Source organism: Sardina pilchardus, chromosome 19 (genome assembly GCF_963854185.1).
Source record: "Sardina pilchardus chromosome 19, fSarPil1.1, whole genome shotgun sequence".
In the NCBI taxonomy this organism is placed as follows: domain Eukaryota; kingdom Metazoa; phylum Chordata; class Actinopteri; order Clupeiformes; family Clupeidae; genus Sardina; species Sardina pilchardus.
This window is the reverse complement of record NC_085012.1, coordinates 19,247,210-19,263,725: the sequence shown is the minus strand read 5'-3', so window position 1 is coordinate 19,263,725 and position 16,516 is coordinate 19,247,210. Positions and strand designations below refer to the sequence as shown.

At 48.1% G+C, this 16,516-nt stretch overlaps 1 protein-coding gene across 2 annotated transcripts in view; it reads right to left on the bottom strand.

The window, feature by feature from the left end:
• Positions 1 to 1,052: 1,052 nt before the first annotated feature.
• epc1a (enhancer of polycomb homolog 1 (Drosophila) a) overlaps positions 1,053 to 16,516 on the bottom strand; it is a 33,945-nt gene continuing 18,481 nt past the window's right edge. For both annotated transcript variants that reach the window (XM_062521054.1, XM_062521053.1), the window contains 13 exons: positions 10,888 to 11,047; positions 8,741 to 8,886; positions 7,217 to 7,423; positions 6,755 to 6,903; positions 5,976 to 6,132; positions 5,333 to 5,491; positions 5,010 to 5,099; positions 4,570 to 4,715; positions 3,653 to 4,107; positions 3,089 to 3,189; positions 2,585 to 2,720; positions 1,912 to 2,260; positions 1,053 to 1,561 (listed from right to left, as the gene is read on the bottom strand). In XM_062521054.1, coding sequence (XP_062377038.1) covers positions 1,492 to 1,561; positions 1,912 to 2,260; positions 2,585 to 2,720; positions 3,089 to 3,189; positions 3,653 to 4,107; positions 4,570 to 4,715; positions 5,010 to 5,099; positions 5,333 to 5,491; positions 5,976 to 6,132; positions 6,755 to 6,903; positions 7,217 to 7,423; positions 8,741 to 8,886; positions 10,888 to 10,987 — 2,265 coding nt within the window. In that variant the 5' untranslated portion in view covers positions 10,988 to 11,047 and the 3' untranslated portion in view covers positions 1,053 to 1,491. The remainder of the gene's footprint in view (positions 1,562 to 1,911; positions 2,261 to 2,584; positions 2,721 to 3,088; positions 3,190 to 3,652; positions 4,108 to 4,569; positions 4,716 to 5,009; positions 5,100 to 5,332; positions 5,492 to 5,975; positions 6,133 to 6,754; positions 6,904 to 7,216; positions 7,424 to 8,740; positions 8,887 to 10,887; positions 11,048 to 16,516) is intronic.

The window sequence follows — 16,516 nt, the reverse complement described above, 5'->3', positions numbered from 1 at the left end:
GAGTCCTCACATTTTTTATTTATTTATTTCATTCAGTTCTTTATTTTTTTCTTCTTTTTTTTAATCTTTTCTTCTGCAGACTCTTGATAAACTCTCTCGGTCTGTCGGGGGGCGGGTTGGCCTGCGGGCGCCTCTTGGGCAGCGGCACCGAGGCTACTCCTGGGCAGCCGTGCCAACTGCCTACCTCTTCACAGAAGAGACCAGATGCCGCTCCCGTGCCTGGGGAGCGTGTGTCCGTGTGGGGGTGGGGTGGGGGGCAGTGTGTGTGTGTGTGTGTGTCTCTCTCTGTGTGGGAGGAGGTAAGGTGTTTCAATTGAAGAGTGTGAGTGTGTGTGTGTGTGTGTATGTGCCTTTGTTTAGGGGTGGTGGCGCGTGTGTGCGCATGTGTGTGTGTGTGTGTGTGTGAGTGAGTGAGGGAGCCGGGAGACTGGAATGATGACTGCAGGATCTGTGAGGATTCCCCCACCTCCACCCAACTCATCTACACTCACACATACTCCCAACCAAGGTGGAGGGGTGGGATGGGGTGGGGTGGGGGAGGGGATGGAGAGGTGGGAGAAGTCTGTTGCTTTAGCACAAAACATCCAAACATTACATGAACAAACAAAACCAGTAGAAAAATAGCCTCTTGTTTACAGACAGAGAGGGGGAGACGAGTGTGTGTGGTGGTCTGAATGTCGAGCAGCTGAGGAAGAGGAAGAGGGAGTGGAGGAAAGAGAAGGGTCTGGTGACAGCAGTGCCGAGATGAGAGAGGTGCGGGAGACGCAAACCTCCCCCTCAGATACACACTCACACACACACGCACGCACTCACATACACATTCACGCACGCACACACGCACACACACCACACACACGGGAGTGAGGGCTAAACAGAGAATACAAAAAAAGTTACAAAAAAACAAATCAAAATAAAAAATAAAACTGTAAACACGCACAATAAATAAAACAGCAGGGTTGGCACCATGCCGGTGGCTCCTAGCTCACTCTCCCAACACCCCCCCCCCCTCTCTCTCTCAACACCCCTGCCCTGCCCCCCCCTCAGCCCCCCTCCTCCATCTGCTTTTTGCCTTTTTTTTCTTTTTCATTTTTTCTTTTTAAATGTTGATTCCCAAGTGCAAAACATCACAAATGAACAGTTCTGTATTCAAGTAACTTATATACAGGGAGTCCGGACACAGTTCCTGTACAGTGGATGCTCTTATTGTAAGGTCTGCAAAGTCGTGAAGTTTGTATAAAAAAAAAAGAAAAAGAAGAAAGATGTGTGTGGGGAGGGGGGGTAGGTTCGGTGATCCAAACACAAACGTTTAAAAAAAAAAAAAAAAAAAAAAAAAAAAGCGGCGAAGAGATGAGTTGTTGCCGTCCAGTCCGCGGCCGTTGCCGTGGAGACCCGCCGTGGGCTGTCCCTTTGCATCCCCGGTTGGTGATTGGTGCACAGCACCCGTTGATGGACAGGGGGAGAGGGGCTAGGCCCCTCCCCTTACTGGGCTCACTACGTCACCTCCATGGCCACTGTGGTCTCCGACAAGCTGTTCAGAGACTTCTCCTGCTCGTGGTTCTCCCTTCATACACAGAGAGAGAGAGAGAGAGAGGGACACTTTTACACAATGCCCATCTACAGCAGCCAGGGATGGACAGCATTTCTGATATACAGTCTGTCTCAAAACAGGATGTCACTTGAGTTTTTTTTTTGTTGTTGAAGATCATGGCTTCATATGTTGCATCAAGACACTTTAAAATGTGTGTATTGCTGTGGTTTAATTACTGCCAAAAATGTTATATTTTATATGATATCTCATCTTTGTTTGGGTGGGGAAGACGATGCTTGGGTGGGCTTAGCCGAGAGCCGGCCCTGGTGAGTGTGTGTGCGTGTGTGTGTGTGTGTGTGTGCACGCGCACACGAGTTCCTCACCTGGGCACCAGGTCCATGTTGCTGGTCGCCGTGGCCACCTTGGGGATCTGACAGTTGTTGTTGAGCTTGAGGGCGGCGGGGCTGACGCTGAGGCTTCTGGGTAGGTGCCGCGCGCTCAGGCTCGTGATGGGCGGCGCCGGCATGCTCAGCCGCAGGTTGTTGCCGATCAGCACGGGCGGTGCAGAGTTTGTGGGGTTGCCGTGGTTACCCAGGGCCAGGTGGGCGTTGGGGGCGTGGGCAGAGTTGCTGTTGGGGGTCGAGGAGGCGGAGGAAGGGGTCACCGTCGAGGAGACCGTCGTGGTCGACGGGCTGGTGGTGTTGGTGGGGAGGAGTAAGCCCTTGTACACACCTACAGAGGTGAGAGGAGACACACACACACACACACATCATGAGACAAGGAAACTAAACCTCTACCATTGCTGAAGATGGGCTGTCTGAGGGAACATGCACATCTCTCTACTGAAGGACTGCACTGTGTATTGTATATTCGCATTGGTGTTATGCACCTGTATATATGACCTTGTGTATGTGGGAGCTCCTTCTACACTCTGTGCCTCCCTTTCAGTGTGCATGTCCCTCTGTGTTTATGCATTTGTGTATCCCTCCATCTGTGTGTGTGTGTGGGTGTGTGTGTGTGTGTGTGTATGTGTGAAAATGTGTATCGTTTCCTCACCTGAGGGCTGCAGAACGCCGTTGACCCCTCCCCCTCCACTGCCCTCCTCTTTGACCTTGAGGGTGAGCAGCTGGTCGGACGACACCAGCGCCGAGGCCGCAAACTGGGCACCGGCAGAGTCCAGCATCTGAACAATCTGCCAACACACACACACACACACACACACACACACACACACACACACACAATGTTACACATATGCACATCATAGCACTGACATCCACAGAGACTCCATTCAATGCCAGTTACACTGGCAGGGTCCAGCGTCTGAGTAATCTGCCAACGCAACACACACACACACTAAAGTCACACACACATGCCGTTGCAATGCACCTCGAAGACCGTTCTCGCACACACAGCACTAAATTCCGCAGAGACTAAACTCCGTGCCAGCTACAGTGTGCCGTTTATCTTTCAGACAACACACTGACTGCAAACAGAAGACCATCATTTGTAATAGGAGACACAGGAAACACACACACAGACACACACACACACACTTACCTGTGTGGGGGTCACCGTCTGGTTGGCTTGTTGCTCCAGCTGCTCTTTCTGCATGAGGGCCAGCTGCTCCTGATGCTGCTGGAACTGCTCTGGTGTAACCACTGCACGCGCACACACACACACACACACACACAGTATAGTTATTCAGAGTGGAAACTTCAAGCCACATCCAGCATACTTTAACACGACCGAATTGAAAACACTGTAGGAAGAGTCTACAAACGCTTTACTGAAAAAGAAATCAATTTGAAGTGCCTACACATTTCATTATGTACACACACACACACAGTAATCAATGGCACAATGGGAGTTCCACACAATTTCATGGTTGGCAAGACTTTCCAATTATAACCAGCCTAAAATGGGCAGGCAGAGACATACACTAGCCATTTTCATCCTTACTGAAAGAGTGGGCAGAAACTCTTCACCCACACACACACACACACACACCCTGAAGCCACACTCACAGCAAAGCCACTCAACCTCAAAGACCCGGACCATACAGCAAAACATCTGTAGTATACACACACACACACACAGTGCTGGTGCATGCTTGAGACTCACTGATTAACGGTGTGATGCGGCCCTGGGCGGCGCCGACTCCTCCTCGGCCAATCCCGCGCAGCGGACGGCGGGCTGCGGCGGCGGCGGCGGCCGATTGGCTGGCGGTGTGCGTCCGCGGGCGGAAGTGCCTCCAGCGGCACGTCCTGATGTTCAGCAGCACCTGCCGCAGCTCGTGGGCCAGCGAGCGCGATTGCGACGACGACGACGGCGACTGGGAGGAGGAGGACGACGAGGTGGCGGTGGTGGCGGTGTGAGCGTCTGTGTTTGCGTGTGTGTGTGTGTCGGCGGCGGCGGCGGGGTCTCCGCGCCGGTCCGCCGGGTGTGTGTCCATGTCCGTGTGTGTGGGTGCGTCTGAGGTACTGGCGGAGTGCAAGGGGGAGAGGTCCGGTTCGGACATGGAGTCCAGTCTGTGGAACACGCTGTCCAGATCCGAGGAAGCCCGATCCAGCAGAATCCTAAAAAACACACACACAGGACACACGAGTGAGACACCAGAGCAGAGTGTGTATGAGATTGAGCGCACACACTCATTTCAATTGCTCGTTTAACAAACACTACTTATGCAGCCTTTCAGTATTAATGAGTTTCTATATACAGTACACACACACACACACACTAGATGTACACCATACGTTGTGTTTAGATAAGGATTTCCAGTTTAAATGCAAATATTTGTGTGTTTGCCTGCAGGCATCCATTTGTGACAAATTCCCTCTGTATAGATGTACAGTACATCTCTGGTATGCATACTTGTGGCGCGCAGGCGTGTGTGTGTGTGTGTGTGTGTGTGTGTGTGTGTGTGTGTGTGTGTGCGAGCGTGTGTGTGTGTGTGTGTGTGTGTGTGTGTGTGCGCGAGCGTGTGTGTGTGTGTGTGTGCGAGCGCGCGTGTGTGTGTGTGTGTGTGTGTGTGTGCTGACCTGCCCCCTCGTCCGAGGCGTCGGCGTGCCAGGCCCAGGCAGCGCAGGGGGTTGTTGAGGGAGGTGAGGGAGAAACGGAAGCGCGGGTCGCCTGAGCCGCCCTCCTCCGGCACGGTCCAGGGCCAGCTGCCACTCTCCGACCGCGCCTGAACACACACACACACACACACACAAGACAACACAACGTCAACAGAGGAGGGGTGTGTGCATGTGCGTGTGAAAATAACTTAGAGTAACCTGCAGAAAGGGACTGGTTGTGTGTGTGTGTGTGTGTGTGTGTGTGTGTGTGTGTGTGTGTGTGTGTGTGTGTGTGTGTGTGTGTGTGTGTGTGTGTGTGTGTGTGTTTTGATCAACACCCATTTTGTCAAAGAAAGAAGGAAAAAAAGAGAAATGACAGAAGTGAATGAGTGTAAGTGTATTTCTGTGTCTGCTTGACTCACAGCATGGTATACGCAGCCAGCCTTCCTCCTGAAGGCATACACTCCGTCTGGATCGTTCTCCTCCTCTGCCTCTGACGAACCTGAGTGGATCTAGAAAAAAACCCACGCACAGTCAGTCAGGATCACACTTCAGAAACCTCAACCCAGGCAGAACTGCTGATTATTTAATTTATTTAAAATGTATCAGATGTGTATATTAGCTCGGTGAGCTTAACATGCAAGTTGGAGAAATTGTTGAGGGCACGCATCATGCGTCTGCGTCTGTGTGTGTGTGTGTGTGTGTGTGTGTGTGTGTGTGTGTGTGCGTGTGCGTGTGTGTGTACCTGAGTGTAGGGCTCGTCGTCGGAGCTGGGGAAGTCGTACTGGTTGAGGTCTTTGGGGTTGAAGATGGCGGGGCCGCTGTGCTGGGAGGCGGAGAGGGCCGGAGGCTTCTGCTTCTTCTCATATTTCCTCTTGGTGCGCACCACCTCCGTCTTCTCCGGCTGGTGGAGGGAGAGAGAGAGGGAGGGAGAGCATAAGGAAGAGGGGGAAGAATAGAGGCAGAGAGAAACGAAGAACAGAAAAATGATGAGGGAGGGAGGGAGAGAAAGAACGAGCGATGGGAAGGAAGAGGGAAAACGACAGAGAGGGGATGGCAGTGAGAAAGAGGCACACAGAGAGAGGGATAAAAAAGAAAGAGAAAATGAGAGAAGCACAGAGAAAGAGAAAGAATCATTAGAACAAAGACAAAGATCTGAGGAATTCCATTTGCTTTGATCTTCACTGAAGTCGCCTACGGACCGCCTTTACATGTGATGCACGAATATGTGGGTGTTATATAGGACACGCATGCACTATGTATAGAACATGGGATAACGCAGCATGTACATGAATGCGTGTGTGTGTGTGTGTGTGTGTGTGTGTGTGTCCGTCCGCAGGGGTGGTACATCTATGCATCTCAATGTCCAAGAGTGTGTGAGTGTGTACCTTGCTGCGGTAGTCCTTAAGCTCCAGGAGGTCGTGGTGGCGTAGCTGCCCGCTGGAGGGGATGGGCAGCAGGGGCAGGCTGTAGATGGGCTTCACCAGAGCCCGCTGGGCCAGAGCCTCCGCCATCACATCCGCACCGAAGTCGGGCGTACCGTTCCTACACCACACAAGAGGAGACACAGAGATCAACATTCAGCTTACTGGCAGAGAGGAGAGGGGGTGGTGTAGTCTCCTAAATATCATAACCTTCATTAAATTAGGCTAAGCTCATCAACATAAGCATCTCTTTAACCAACAGACCTGGCTAAGAATGGCAGCAGCACATACAGTGAGAGAGATCATAAAAATCACAGAGAGATCTCAACATGCATTTCAAAGTACCACGCTGGTGTGTGGAGTGAATGTCTGCGACAAAGATAATCTCTTGGGTAATGGCTACATCTGACCTCTTGGGAATGTCAAGGCTATAACTGAAGCATATGCGATGTACCTGTATGCAGTCTGTGTACGCAATTCAACAGAGTAAGATTGGACATTTGGAGCTGCATGTGGATGTTTAATCATGCATCTTGTGTATGTTTTGTTTTCACCTACGTTATCAATTTGTGTATATGCATATCAATAATTCTCAGGCAAGTATGTCCACAAGTTGAGCTTAAATGGAAATATACGTTGGTGTGGCATGAGTGTGTGTGTGTGTGTGTGTGTGTGTGTGTGTGTGTGTGTGTGTGTGTGTGTGTGTGTGTGTGTGTGACTGTGGGGTGTGTGTGAGTGCATACCTCTTCTCGACTATCTCCAGTGTGAGGCTGAGCAGCTCCCTCTTGCTGCGTTCGCGTCTCTTGATCATCTCAAGGATGGACACGGCGCGACTCAAGTCCCTCCTCAGCTTCAGCATCTTCTCGTACGACGCCTCGTCGTTCTTACGGTTCTGCACACACACACAGAGTTACCAGGTTAGTTCCGGTTCAATCTATTTACCCCTTGGTTAGCAACCACAGACCACTGATGTGCCACTGATGAAGTATGAAGCTATGATTGACGCTGGCAGACATACAAAATGTACCAATCCCTTGCAATTATAATGTTTTACACCATTAAGTCACAGTTATGAAGTAACAGAGTGTAGCTGAGAGTGTAGCGGAGTTCTTATGGTCCTAAAAATCAAACTAGGACGAAAAATGTTTGCGCTGAAGAATAAATCATGAAGTGTGTGTGTGTGCGTGCGTGCGTGCGTGTCTCACCTTGCGCGTCTGCATCTTCTCCGTGCGACGGCGGAAGGCCACGTAGGGGTCGTTGGTGCTGGAGCCGTCCCGCTTCTCCTGCTTGACGGTGGGGATGAGCGAGCCGCTGGAGCAGCTCCGCCGCTTGCGGCTCCAGTACTCGTACACCTCCTGGATGAGCACGTCGTCCTCCTTCAGCAGCAGCTTGGCCTCCTGCAGAGTCACCAGCTACGCAGGGGAAGGGGAGGGAGAACGTAGGTTTAGATTTTTTATTCGTTTAGCAGACGCTTTTGTCCAAAGCGACTTACATACACTACCTCACAAGAAGGCCGGGATGTTCAGCTATCGGGTGAAATTTATTGGCCTTTGTTTCAATAAATTGTTTGTGAGATGAGGAAAATCACCATCGTATGCCTCTACTTTCATGATGTAACACCACTGAAGCTTGAACTAATTTACATTGTCCATAAATTTCACATGAAAACCAGATATCCCTAATTCTTTGTGAGTAGTGTATGTCAATCATATTACATGAACCATTGTACCCAGAGCAACTCGGGGTTAAGTGCTTTGCTCAAGGGCACAGTGGTGGAAGCCGGGAATTGAACCTACAACTTTTAGAGCCGCTGCATGCTAGCCCAGCTCCTTAGCCAAAGCTCATTACACTACCACCATAATAAGATGGAATCTGTCAACATTGACATTCAGACGCCACTGAAGAGGCCTACTACAGCCAAGACAATTAGAACCAACTGTCACTATAGAAAATACAACAACTTTCGTACTTTACAGACACGCAAAGAACAAGAGCGGACATCTTAAAGACTCTCAATATTTCCATGTGTGAAAGCACATTTACAGGGGGTGGAGGGGACCATTGTGTTTTTGATTTGTCCTTATTCAAATGGCCGACTTGCTGCATACATCAATCATTACAACGCCCAGTCTTTCCAGAGCAGCTCCTAGTTAAGTTCCTTACTCAAGGGCACAATGGTGGCAGCATCTACTGAACCTACAACTTTTCTGACTATGGCATATTAGCCAGGTCCTTAGGTCACTGCGTTACCACCACCACAGATTTCCAACTGCTGAGCACACAGTTTCAGCGCACAGGTGCTTTTACATCCCGTTCTCCTGCAGAACACTGCACTGAACAGCTACTGTTTCTGAGGTGACTAGCTGTTTGGGGATCAGCGGTTGCTCTTGAAGTTACCTGGATAAAAACCTATAAAAAGTTATCTAGTACACCCCTCTGGTGCTCATGTCTGCACCTCCATACGTGCAAGCACACACATACACAGCAAATCCAGGGGCTATACTAAATAGTGGGACAACTGGCTAACCCAGGTAACGTTGGAAGGACCCGCTGTTCTCGAAGGGAACACTACACTGAGCCGATATTTTTTTTACATGTAGCTTGAAGATAAGCGGTTACTTCTGAAGTTACCCACATGACCTTATTCCGTTGTACACCACTCTTATTTGCATCTCTATATTGCAAACAAGTGTAAGCGCACACCTTACAAGGAAGGCGTCTGCACCCACCTGCTGGCCACTGCCCTTCTCCAGCCGCTCGATCATCTCCTCGAACTGCATGGCTCCGATCTCCATCTGCTTCTGCAGCTGCAGCATGCACGCCTCGTCCTCCGAGTCCAGGTCGTAGTCCGGCTGCTCCGCATCCAAGCTGAAGGCTGAGCAACACACACACACACACAGTTGGTTACAAAATTAGTCAGTCACACACACAAACAAACAAAAAACCACTTGCAGGTGCATGCACTTGCACCCACACAAATGCTTGCAAAACACACATTTCTTAGAGCAACACTGTTTGCATATGGGCAGAATCAATCCATTCCCAGACATACGCATGTTAACGTCTATCAGTCAGCCTGGTCCCCTGAAGTGTCCAAGTGAACAACCCCTGACAGGCGCAAGCTTCAACCGCCACTGGAGGTTCCAAAGCAGACGGCTAACTTCCATTTACATTCACTCATTTAATAGACACTTTTATCCAAAGCGACGTACATGTGTCAATTATAGTACCAGGGCCACTATCCCCAGAGCATCTCGGGGTTAAGTGCTTTGCTCAAGGGCACAGCAGTGGAAGCCGGGAATTGAAACCACAACTTTTCAGGCTACTGCATGCTAGCCCAGCTCCTTAGCCACGACGCTACTGCAGTCCCACAATACTGTGGCTAACAGACCTCAGGTTGCTTCACAATCCAGTGAATGTGTGCAGGTTTCATCCTGTGCAGTCAGCTGGTCTTTGCTACTTAGTTGATGCATGTGGGTTTCACCAAAGATCCTTCATTACTGACAAGATAGAGCAACGTAATGCATCTCTATGGAAGCAAAATTCGAACAGTTCCGGTCTGCTTAAAGAGGCGTGTTGCAAAGACGTCATAGTGGGATATCGATCTCTGTCAGATCGGCAAGCAGTTCAGTTCGAATGTTAGCAGGTCTGCTTAAAGGGGGATTTAGCCCCCGTCCCCCTTGTGAAGACAGAACGTGGAAATGATCGACCGTTTCCGCCTCTCGCTCCGCTTTAACCCTCTCTGGTTTCACTGAAGGGATAGGCAGTGTTTTAGCAGTGACGTGGAAGAGACACAGAGGTGCTTGACAAGTATCTTTTGACTAATCGTCTTCTCTCTTAAAAATGATGCACCAGGTGAGATAGGCTAAACCAAAAGGAATCCAGTCGAGAATTAAATTCCTTGCATACATACAGCTATGCCTCATCATGAAGGACATGATCTGAATGATTTAGCACATCTCCCGCACTAGCAAACATGCGCATGCAGACACAGAGGCCAATGAAATCAACTTTTTTCCAAAACATCTCTTGTAGAGAGATTTCTATCCCTCAGAGGACTCTTAACCCCCCCCCCACCCGCCCCACTCTCTCTGTTCCACTGTCTGACGGGCTCTCTGCAACTGGAGCAGACAGAATACATCAGCTCAGATCTCCCCTGGGTGACAGCGACACACACACACACACACACACACACACACACAAAGAGACCAGACTGCCAGAGTGTGTGCGTAGGAGCACACATAAATGGTCTTGGACAGCCGCATCTCATCATATCGCAGCCCTTGTAGACATTCCTTTGGCTTCCACACACACTTGACCTCTTACAAACAAACACACCCCTGCAAATGCATGTTTATGCAGTGATTAATTACCCATCCCAGCCATATTCCACATTTAGAAGCCAACAAAAGCCACCTCTACAAAAAACATACACCTAAACACCTGCTCATCATCCATATCTCCATCTGAGACACCAAAGTCTCTAGGACTTCAAACTCCAGGGGCACAAAGGCAAGCACACACACACACACACACACACACACACACACACACACACACACACACACACACACACACACACACACACACACACACACACACACACACACACACACACACACACACACACACACACACACACACACACACACACACACACACACACACACACACACACACACACACACACACACACACACACACACACACACACACACACACACACACAGCTAGTCAGTCAATCATGCTGGATGGCATCTAATATTGCAGCTACAATTCCAAGCTTGACCGTTCTAAGAAGCAATGGACACACGCCAACATGCTCATACACACACACACACACACACACACACACACACACACACAGAGTACTCACGCTGGATGTGGATGAGCTGCTTTGGCATCTTGAAGTCCCCAGGGTAGAGCGATTCGTAGTAGGGGATGTTGCTCTCCGCCTCGGGCACGGGGATCACCATGCTGTCCCTCTTCTCCCCATACACCTGCTGCGCCGAGATGGCCCGCTGGAGATGGTGTTCCTATGGCAACCAAACACACACACACATTAGACAAGGTGCACACATACAGGTAAGGGTATAGACACACACAGACAAGTAGATATGCATGCAGCAAACTAAAACAACATTGCAATCCAGACTTGATCCAGATGAAAAAGGGACTTGTTTAACAGGCATAACAGAGCGCAGAAGTACAGGATTTGCTTTGCGATCGTTATGGCCAGATCAAGTCAGACAAGATTCTAAGGCTGGGATTATACTTGCCGTTAGACCAAACGTAAGCGTATGCGACCGTGTGCGACCTGCTGTGTCCCGTGTACAGACTCGCTGCAGCATTACGCACCTTACTGGAGGTCTTCACCAGGGGGAGACTAGTAGCCTAATATCAGATGTGGATGTGGCCATGTGCCATTGTTTACTCTCATGATTGCCCCCAGCTTTGATGTCGATAATGCATCTTGCAGTCACTTTCTTTTGGCAATGATCGCCCCCTACTTTCTTGTCAGTATTGCATCTCGCGGACGCGTCGTGGTCGCTTGCGACGACGTGCACGACCGACGCACCAAACTACCGCAAAATACGCGAGGCAGCCATGATGCGTACACGAACGCGTTGTCTACAGCAAGTCTAAACGTGCCTTTAAGCTACAATACGATGGGTTCTACAGCAGATGTATGCAAGCAGCTCAAATTAGAGAACATTGTCTGACGCACGAGATATGAACATGTGGGCATCGAATACGCAGCAATACAGCATGAACGCAAAAAGCAGATGGGATCATTTGTGCACCAGACACTGACTAATTTCGCACAAAGAGTGAACGGAAACAAACATTCACACATCAGTATTAGTTTCAGTATAGATTGTGTGACTGAATCAGACAGTCTGCCATCATCTGCTAGAGAGCCCATCGCTAGAATTCAGATGACATTCACGATACGGCACAAGTTTCAATTTCACATTAACGTGGGTTGAGAAACCTCACTAGGTTTCATGCGGTTGGCATGCCATACTCCTAAACCACACACAGCCGAAAATAACACACCACAGGCTTGCTTAATCGCAGCATGCCACAGCATAGGCTCACCAAACAAGAATCCAGGTATACCATTGCTAGTATAGTTCCGGAGTTAAGCAAATAAATATTTTCATCACAGGAAGCAATCTCACACACTGCCAACGGGGCAGTTGAGAACAGTTTCACCATCATTCTATTACAGCACTTTCCCCATGTTGACAGTTTTGTAGCTCCAGTCTCTCTCCAGTGTCTTAATTCAGGCTGGCATGCGTGTGCAAGGTGGCTGTACCCTGCGGGAAAAGCACCCTTCAGCGTAGCATGGCCTGCTGTGGAGGAGACAGTGGGGCTGTAACTGACGATTCATTCTCGACCATTTCCTCAATCAACGTGATAGTTGTCTAGCCTAACTGACGCAATGTCAGAAAATGGTGAAAAGCATTGATCAGTGTTCCCCAAAGCCCAAGATTGTCTCTGTCACTGAAGAGAAAATATTATCGCTTAAGAAGCTGTAATCAGTCAGGACCTTTGTTTTAAAAATGATCTGGTTATGAACCATTTACCAAGATGGTTGACTTCACTTAATAGCTGACAACCAGGCTATCCGATAAATCAATTCATTGTTGCAGCCACATTAATGATGAACTCCTTCCTGCAGATAGAAAGTGAGGCATAAACGTGGTGACCAACTTCCAAAAGTTTCCCTTTTGATGTGTGGATTTCTAGGCCAAATACCATGTGCTGCACAGGGCATTTGTAAAAGGTCTGAACAGAGACTCTACTGCATGTCCACACATACCGTAATTTCCTGACTATTAGCCACGGCTTATACATTTCTTCTGCTATGAGGTTGATACGGGGGGGCAGTTAATATGATGTTAATATCATTTTATTTCTTTTAACTTGCACAAAACACTGTCCTGCGGCTTATACACAATGCGGCTTATATGCGGGAAATTACTGTACCCAAGCAGCCATGCTAACCTAATGTCCCATACTGAGGAGTTCACTTCTAGACAAAAGGCCACTCCATGATGGCCTAGACCACAAATCCCCAAACGTTTTTAAATTTGTTCTTGTATTTCTCACACTGAAATGCACTCTGAACACATTTCCCCCTGGAGTTAGAGTTAAGCAAGCCCTCGACCAGCATGAGAAACCTCACGTCACACGCTGAAAGGAGACAACAGCCGTAGGCCAGAGACTAACAGACGCATAGGCCTACCCATTTCTTACGTGTGCTGTAACGATAAAATAAACAAGTTACACAACATTACTGGCTTGAGCAAAGCCTTGGAGAGTTCAACCACCTATCCAGTCCAAGAGCAGAGAGAACACAAGAGAAACTGAACCCGACTCTGCTTAATGAGAGTCTGTATGGAATCAATGTGAGATTAGCTCTGTGTGTGTGTGTGTGTGTGTGTGTGTGTGTGTGTGTGTGTGTGTGTGTGTGTGTGTGTGTGTGTGTGTGTGTGTGTGTGTGTGTGTGTGTGTGTGACCAGGGCGGCTTGTGTGCTTTGATGTGTGTGTGTGGCTACAGGTCATTAACTGGTGATGAAATGTTCAGTTTCATAACTCCAGGTTGCATCATTGTGTCAATCGTCTAGTTAAACCATGAGCATGATTACTGACAATGCAAGCAGATGTGATGCCAGTAGATGGCCATCTAGGCTGTATACCTACAACACATTCAGTTCTGCCCAAAACAGACATGAGGTTAACAATTAAGAACAGTCATTCTGTAATCTAGTTATGACATGTTAGCAAGCTTGTGCAACAAGAAATGAGACCAAAACCCAGTACCCGCCAACCACCAATGATGTGCATGTCTCAGCGGGGGTGGGGGGGGTATTACTCCAGTTATCCCTCTATTCATGTCAATTTGGACATGTTGCAAAAAAAAAACAAAAAAAAACAGCCTGATGCATAATCAGTGTGACCGGGTGAGGGCCATGGAGGATACACAAAGAATAGCATAGCCGCGCAGTTAGTCCAGTCAAGTCACGTTTATTTAGCACACCTAAAGGCAATACAATTGAGGAAAGGTGCTCAATTAGGCCACTGAACAGACAAATTCTTGCAGATTGCATAATGTGGAGATTGCAGGAGCAGTGGAACAGTGGTGGTGGTGATGATTCCTGAATCTGCTATTGCAAGTCAAGTGCCTTATACATTCCAGTGCATGTTAATATGAAAGGCTTCCGCTACCGCGGTCATCGACCCTGAAGCAAACAGCTTTACCTCTGCTGAGGAACTCCCAACATTCTGATTCTAGTGAGCTGCAGGAATAGTTTAGGCATTCCAATGATACAATGCGCTGTAGTGTTTGTGGAGAAGTTGTGAGTGACACAAGGCGGCCATCTTTTTTTGTCATCACCTGGTTTTGTAATGAAAGTTGAGGCTAAGAAGGACCACACAAACTCACACTGCCACAGTGGACGTTCCTGTACCCCAAACTGTACGATAAGAAAACTAACCCAGGCACATCCATACTGGAGGTCAAACTAAACACGAGTACACTGAGAAACCAAAGCTTAAATTAAATTGAAATTACACCAAACAGTAATACATTACTGATGTATATCCTACAACTTATTACATGAAAATCATTGTTGAATTTTAAGTTAATTCTGCTCACTGTATGGAACGGTTGCCCCCAGGCATTACACTTGATCCCTGTCCCGACCCAGCAGGGGGAGCAGGCTGAGGAATCTGGGACATGACCCCAGTCAAGTCAAGTCATATACTCAATACTAGAGATACTAGGGAAAAGTAACAATACACCCAACTCAAGTCTCTTCATCTATTCAACTCAAGATTTTAAGCTCACAACGCAATTTTCTCACAGTTGTTTTTTTAGTCAATTAAGCTGCAGTCTGTTTGTGTGATGATTTTCTGACTCATAACAGCACACATGCAGATATATTACAACCTGGTGCTGCTGATAAGCTACATAAAGTCCAATATTCTACCCCTTTCTGTGTCTTGCTGCTTCAGCAGTCAGCAGCACTAGCTGAAGCCTGGAAATATTGTAAACAAAGTATACTTTGCTGGTTAATCATAGTCTACTGGTTGGACCGTTCAGCTTCCCCAGGCGTGTGTGGAAGTTTCAGAGTGAGAGGTCTACTTTTACTCCTTGGGACTGGCCCTTTCAAGTCTGGGAAGAGACTCCATTTACGTGTTCACCGTGCTATTCATGCTAATAATGCTAGCCTGACTTAATAGCAATTTCGCAACAAGATGGTGAATGTTTGGAATTGTAAATAAAATGTCTGCACTGAGGAGGGGTGTGCCAACTGATAGAGACAGGGCAAGGATGGGCTGTGTAAGGTAGGCTACTCTTTACTTTTGGTTAAGTTTCACATAGCTCTTACCATTTATTTATTAACGTAGCCACAACGTGATTCATTTTTCCCCTCATCAGCAGATACAAGTGTGTATCGATTTTTTAGCAAGTCACTGGGCATCGTTACATCCCTACTCAATACAAAGAGAGTGAAATCCCCCACAACACCACGCACGCAGTTATGGAGCTGTAGCAGCTCCTTGATGTGTGGTCAGGAGAGATAGTGTGTGTGTGTGTGAGAGTGTGTGTGTGTGTGAGCTTAGTTGTGACCGTCTTTCTCTAGAATATCTTCTGGCAATGTGCCAGCAGACTCCTCTTTGTGTAGCGCGTGTGTGTGTGTGGGCATGTCTTGTTTCTGTGGAAGTGGTGCTGAATGTCTGTGAATGAGGTCACCTTATGGCAAAACTATTGGATTTTCCAGAACGCCATCAACCCTCTTCAAAAGAAACGCTCACAAATCAACCGACTGAAAAGTTGAAATGTGTGTTAATTTTGCTTAGGCTAGACTGCATCAACATGTCTATTCCTATTAGACAGGCTTTTCACCTGCCGGCAGTACGTTTCTCCATGCCAAGGGGAGGTCAAATGACTTCACAGTCGGGACACAGAAAATCAGCAGTAGATTGTCATTAACGTAGGGCAATATGAACTAACACTCATCTAGGTGTTGGAACAAAACTACACCTACACATTGCAATTACACACTGCTTTCTTCCAAACTGAAAATAGCACGCACGCACCCATCACAATTCCTACACTGCACAACAAACACAGACCATAGAGTTTGTTGCAAAAACATACACCCTATTCTATCACTGAGCTGGTTTGCTGGCAGACACACACAGACTGACAGACAGACAGACAGACATTCTAGTGCTGCATTCAGCCATTGTACCGTTAGATGAATCTTTCATTAGTGCAGTGGCTACATTCATATGAAATATTAACCAGCCGCCTTTACTACACCACATCAGCCCGACTAAACGTCTACTGAAGTGTATTTCTGCACTGCTGCTGCTGCACTGCCTACGTAGGCCAGTGTGTGTTGGGATGGGCAACGCTGACTTTCAACTAGATCACGACTCATCACAGTTTATGTCATTATGATGTGAAGATGGTGAATTGTACT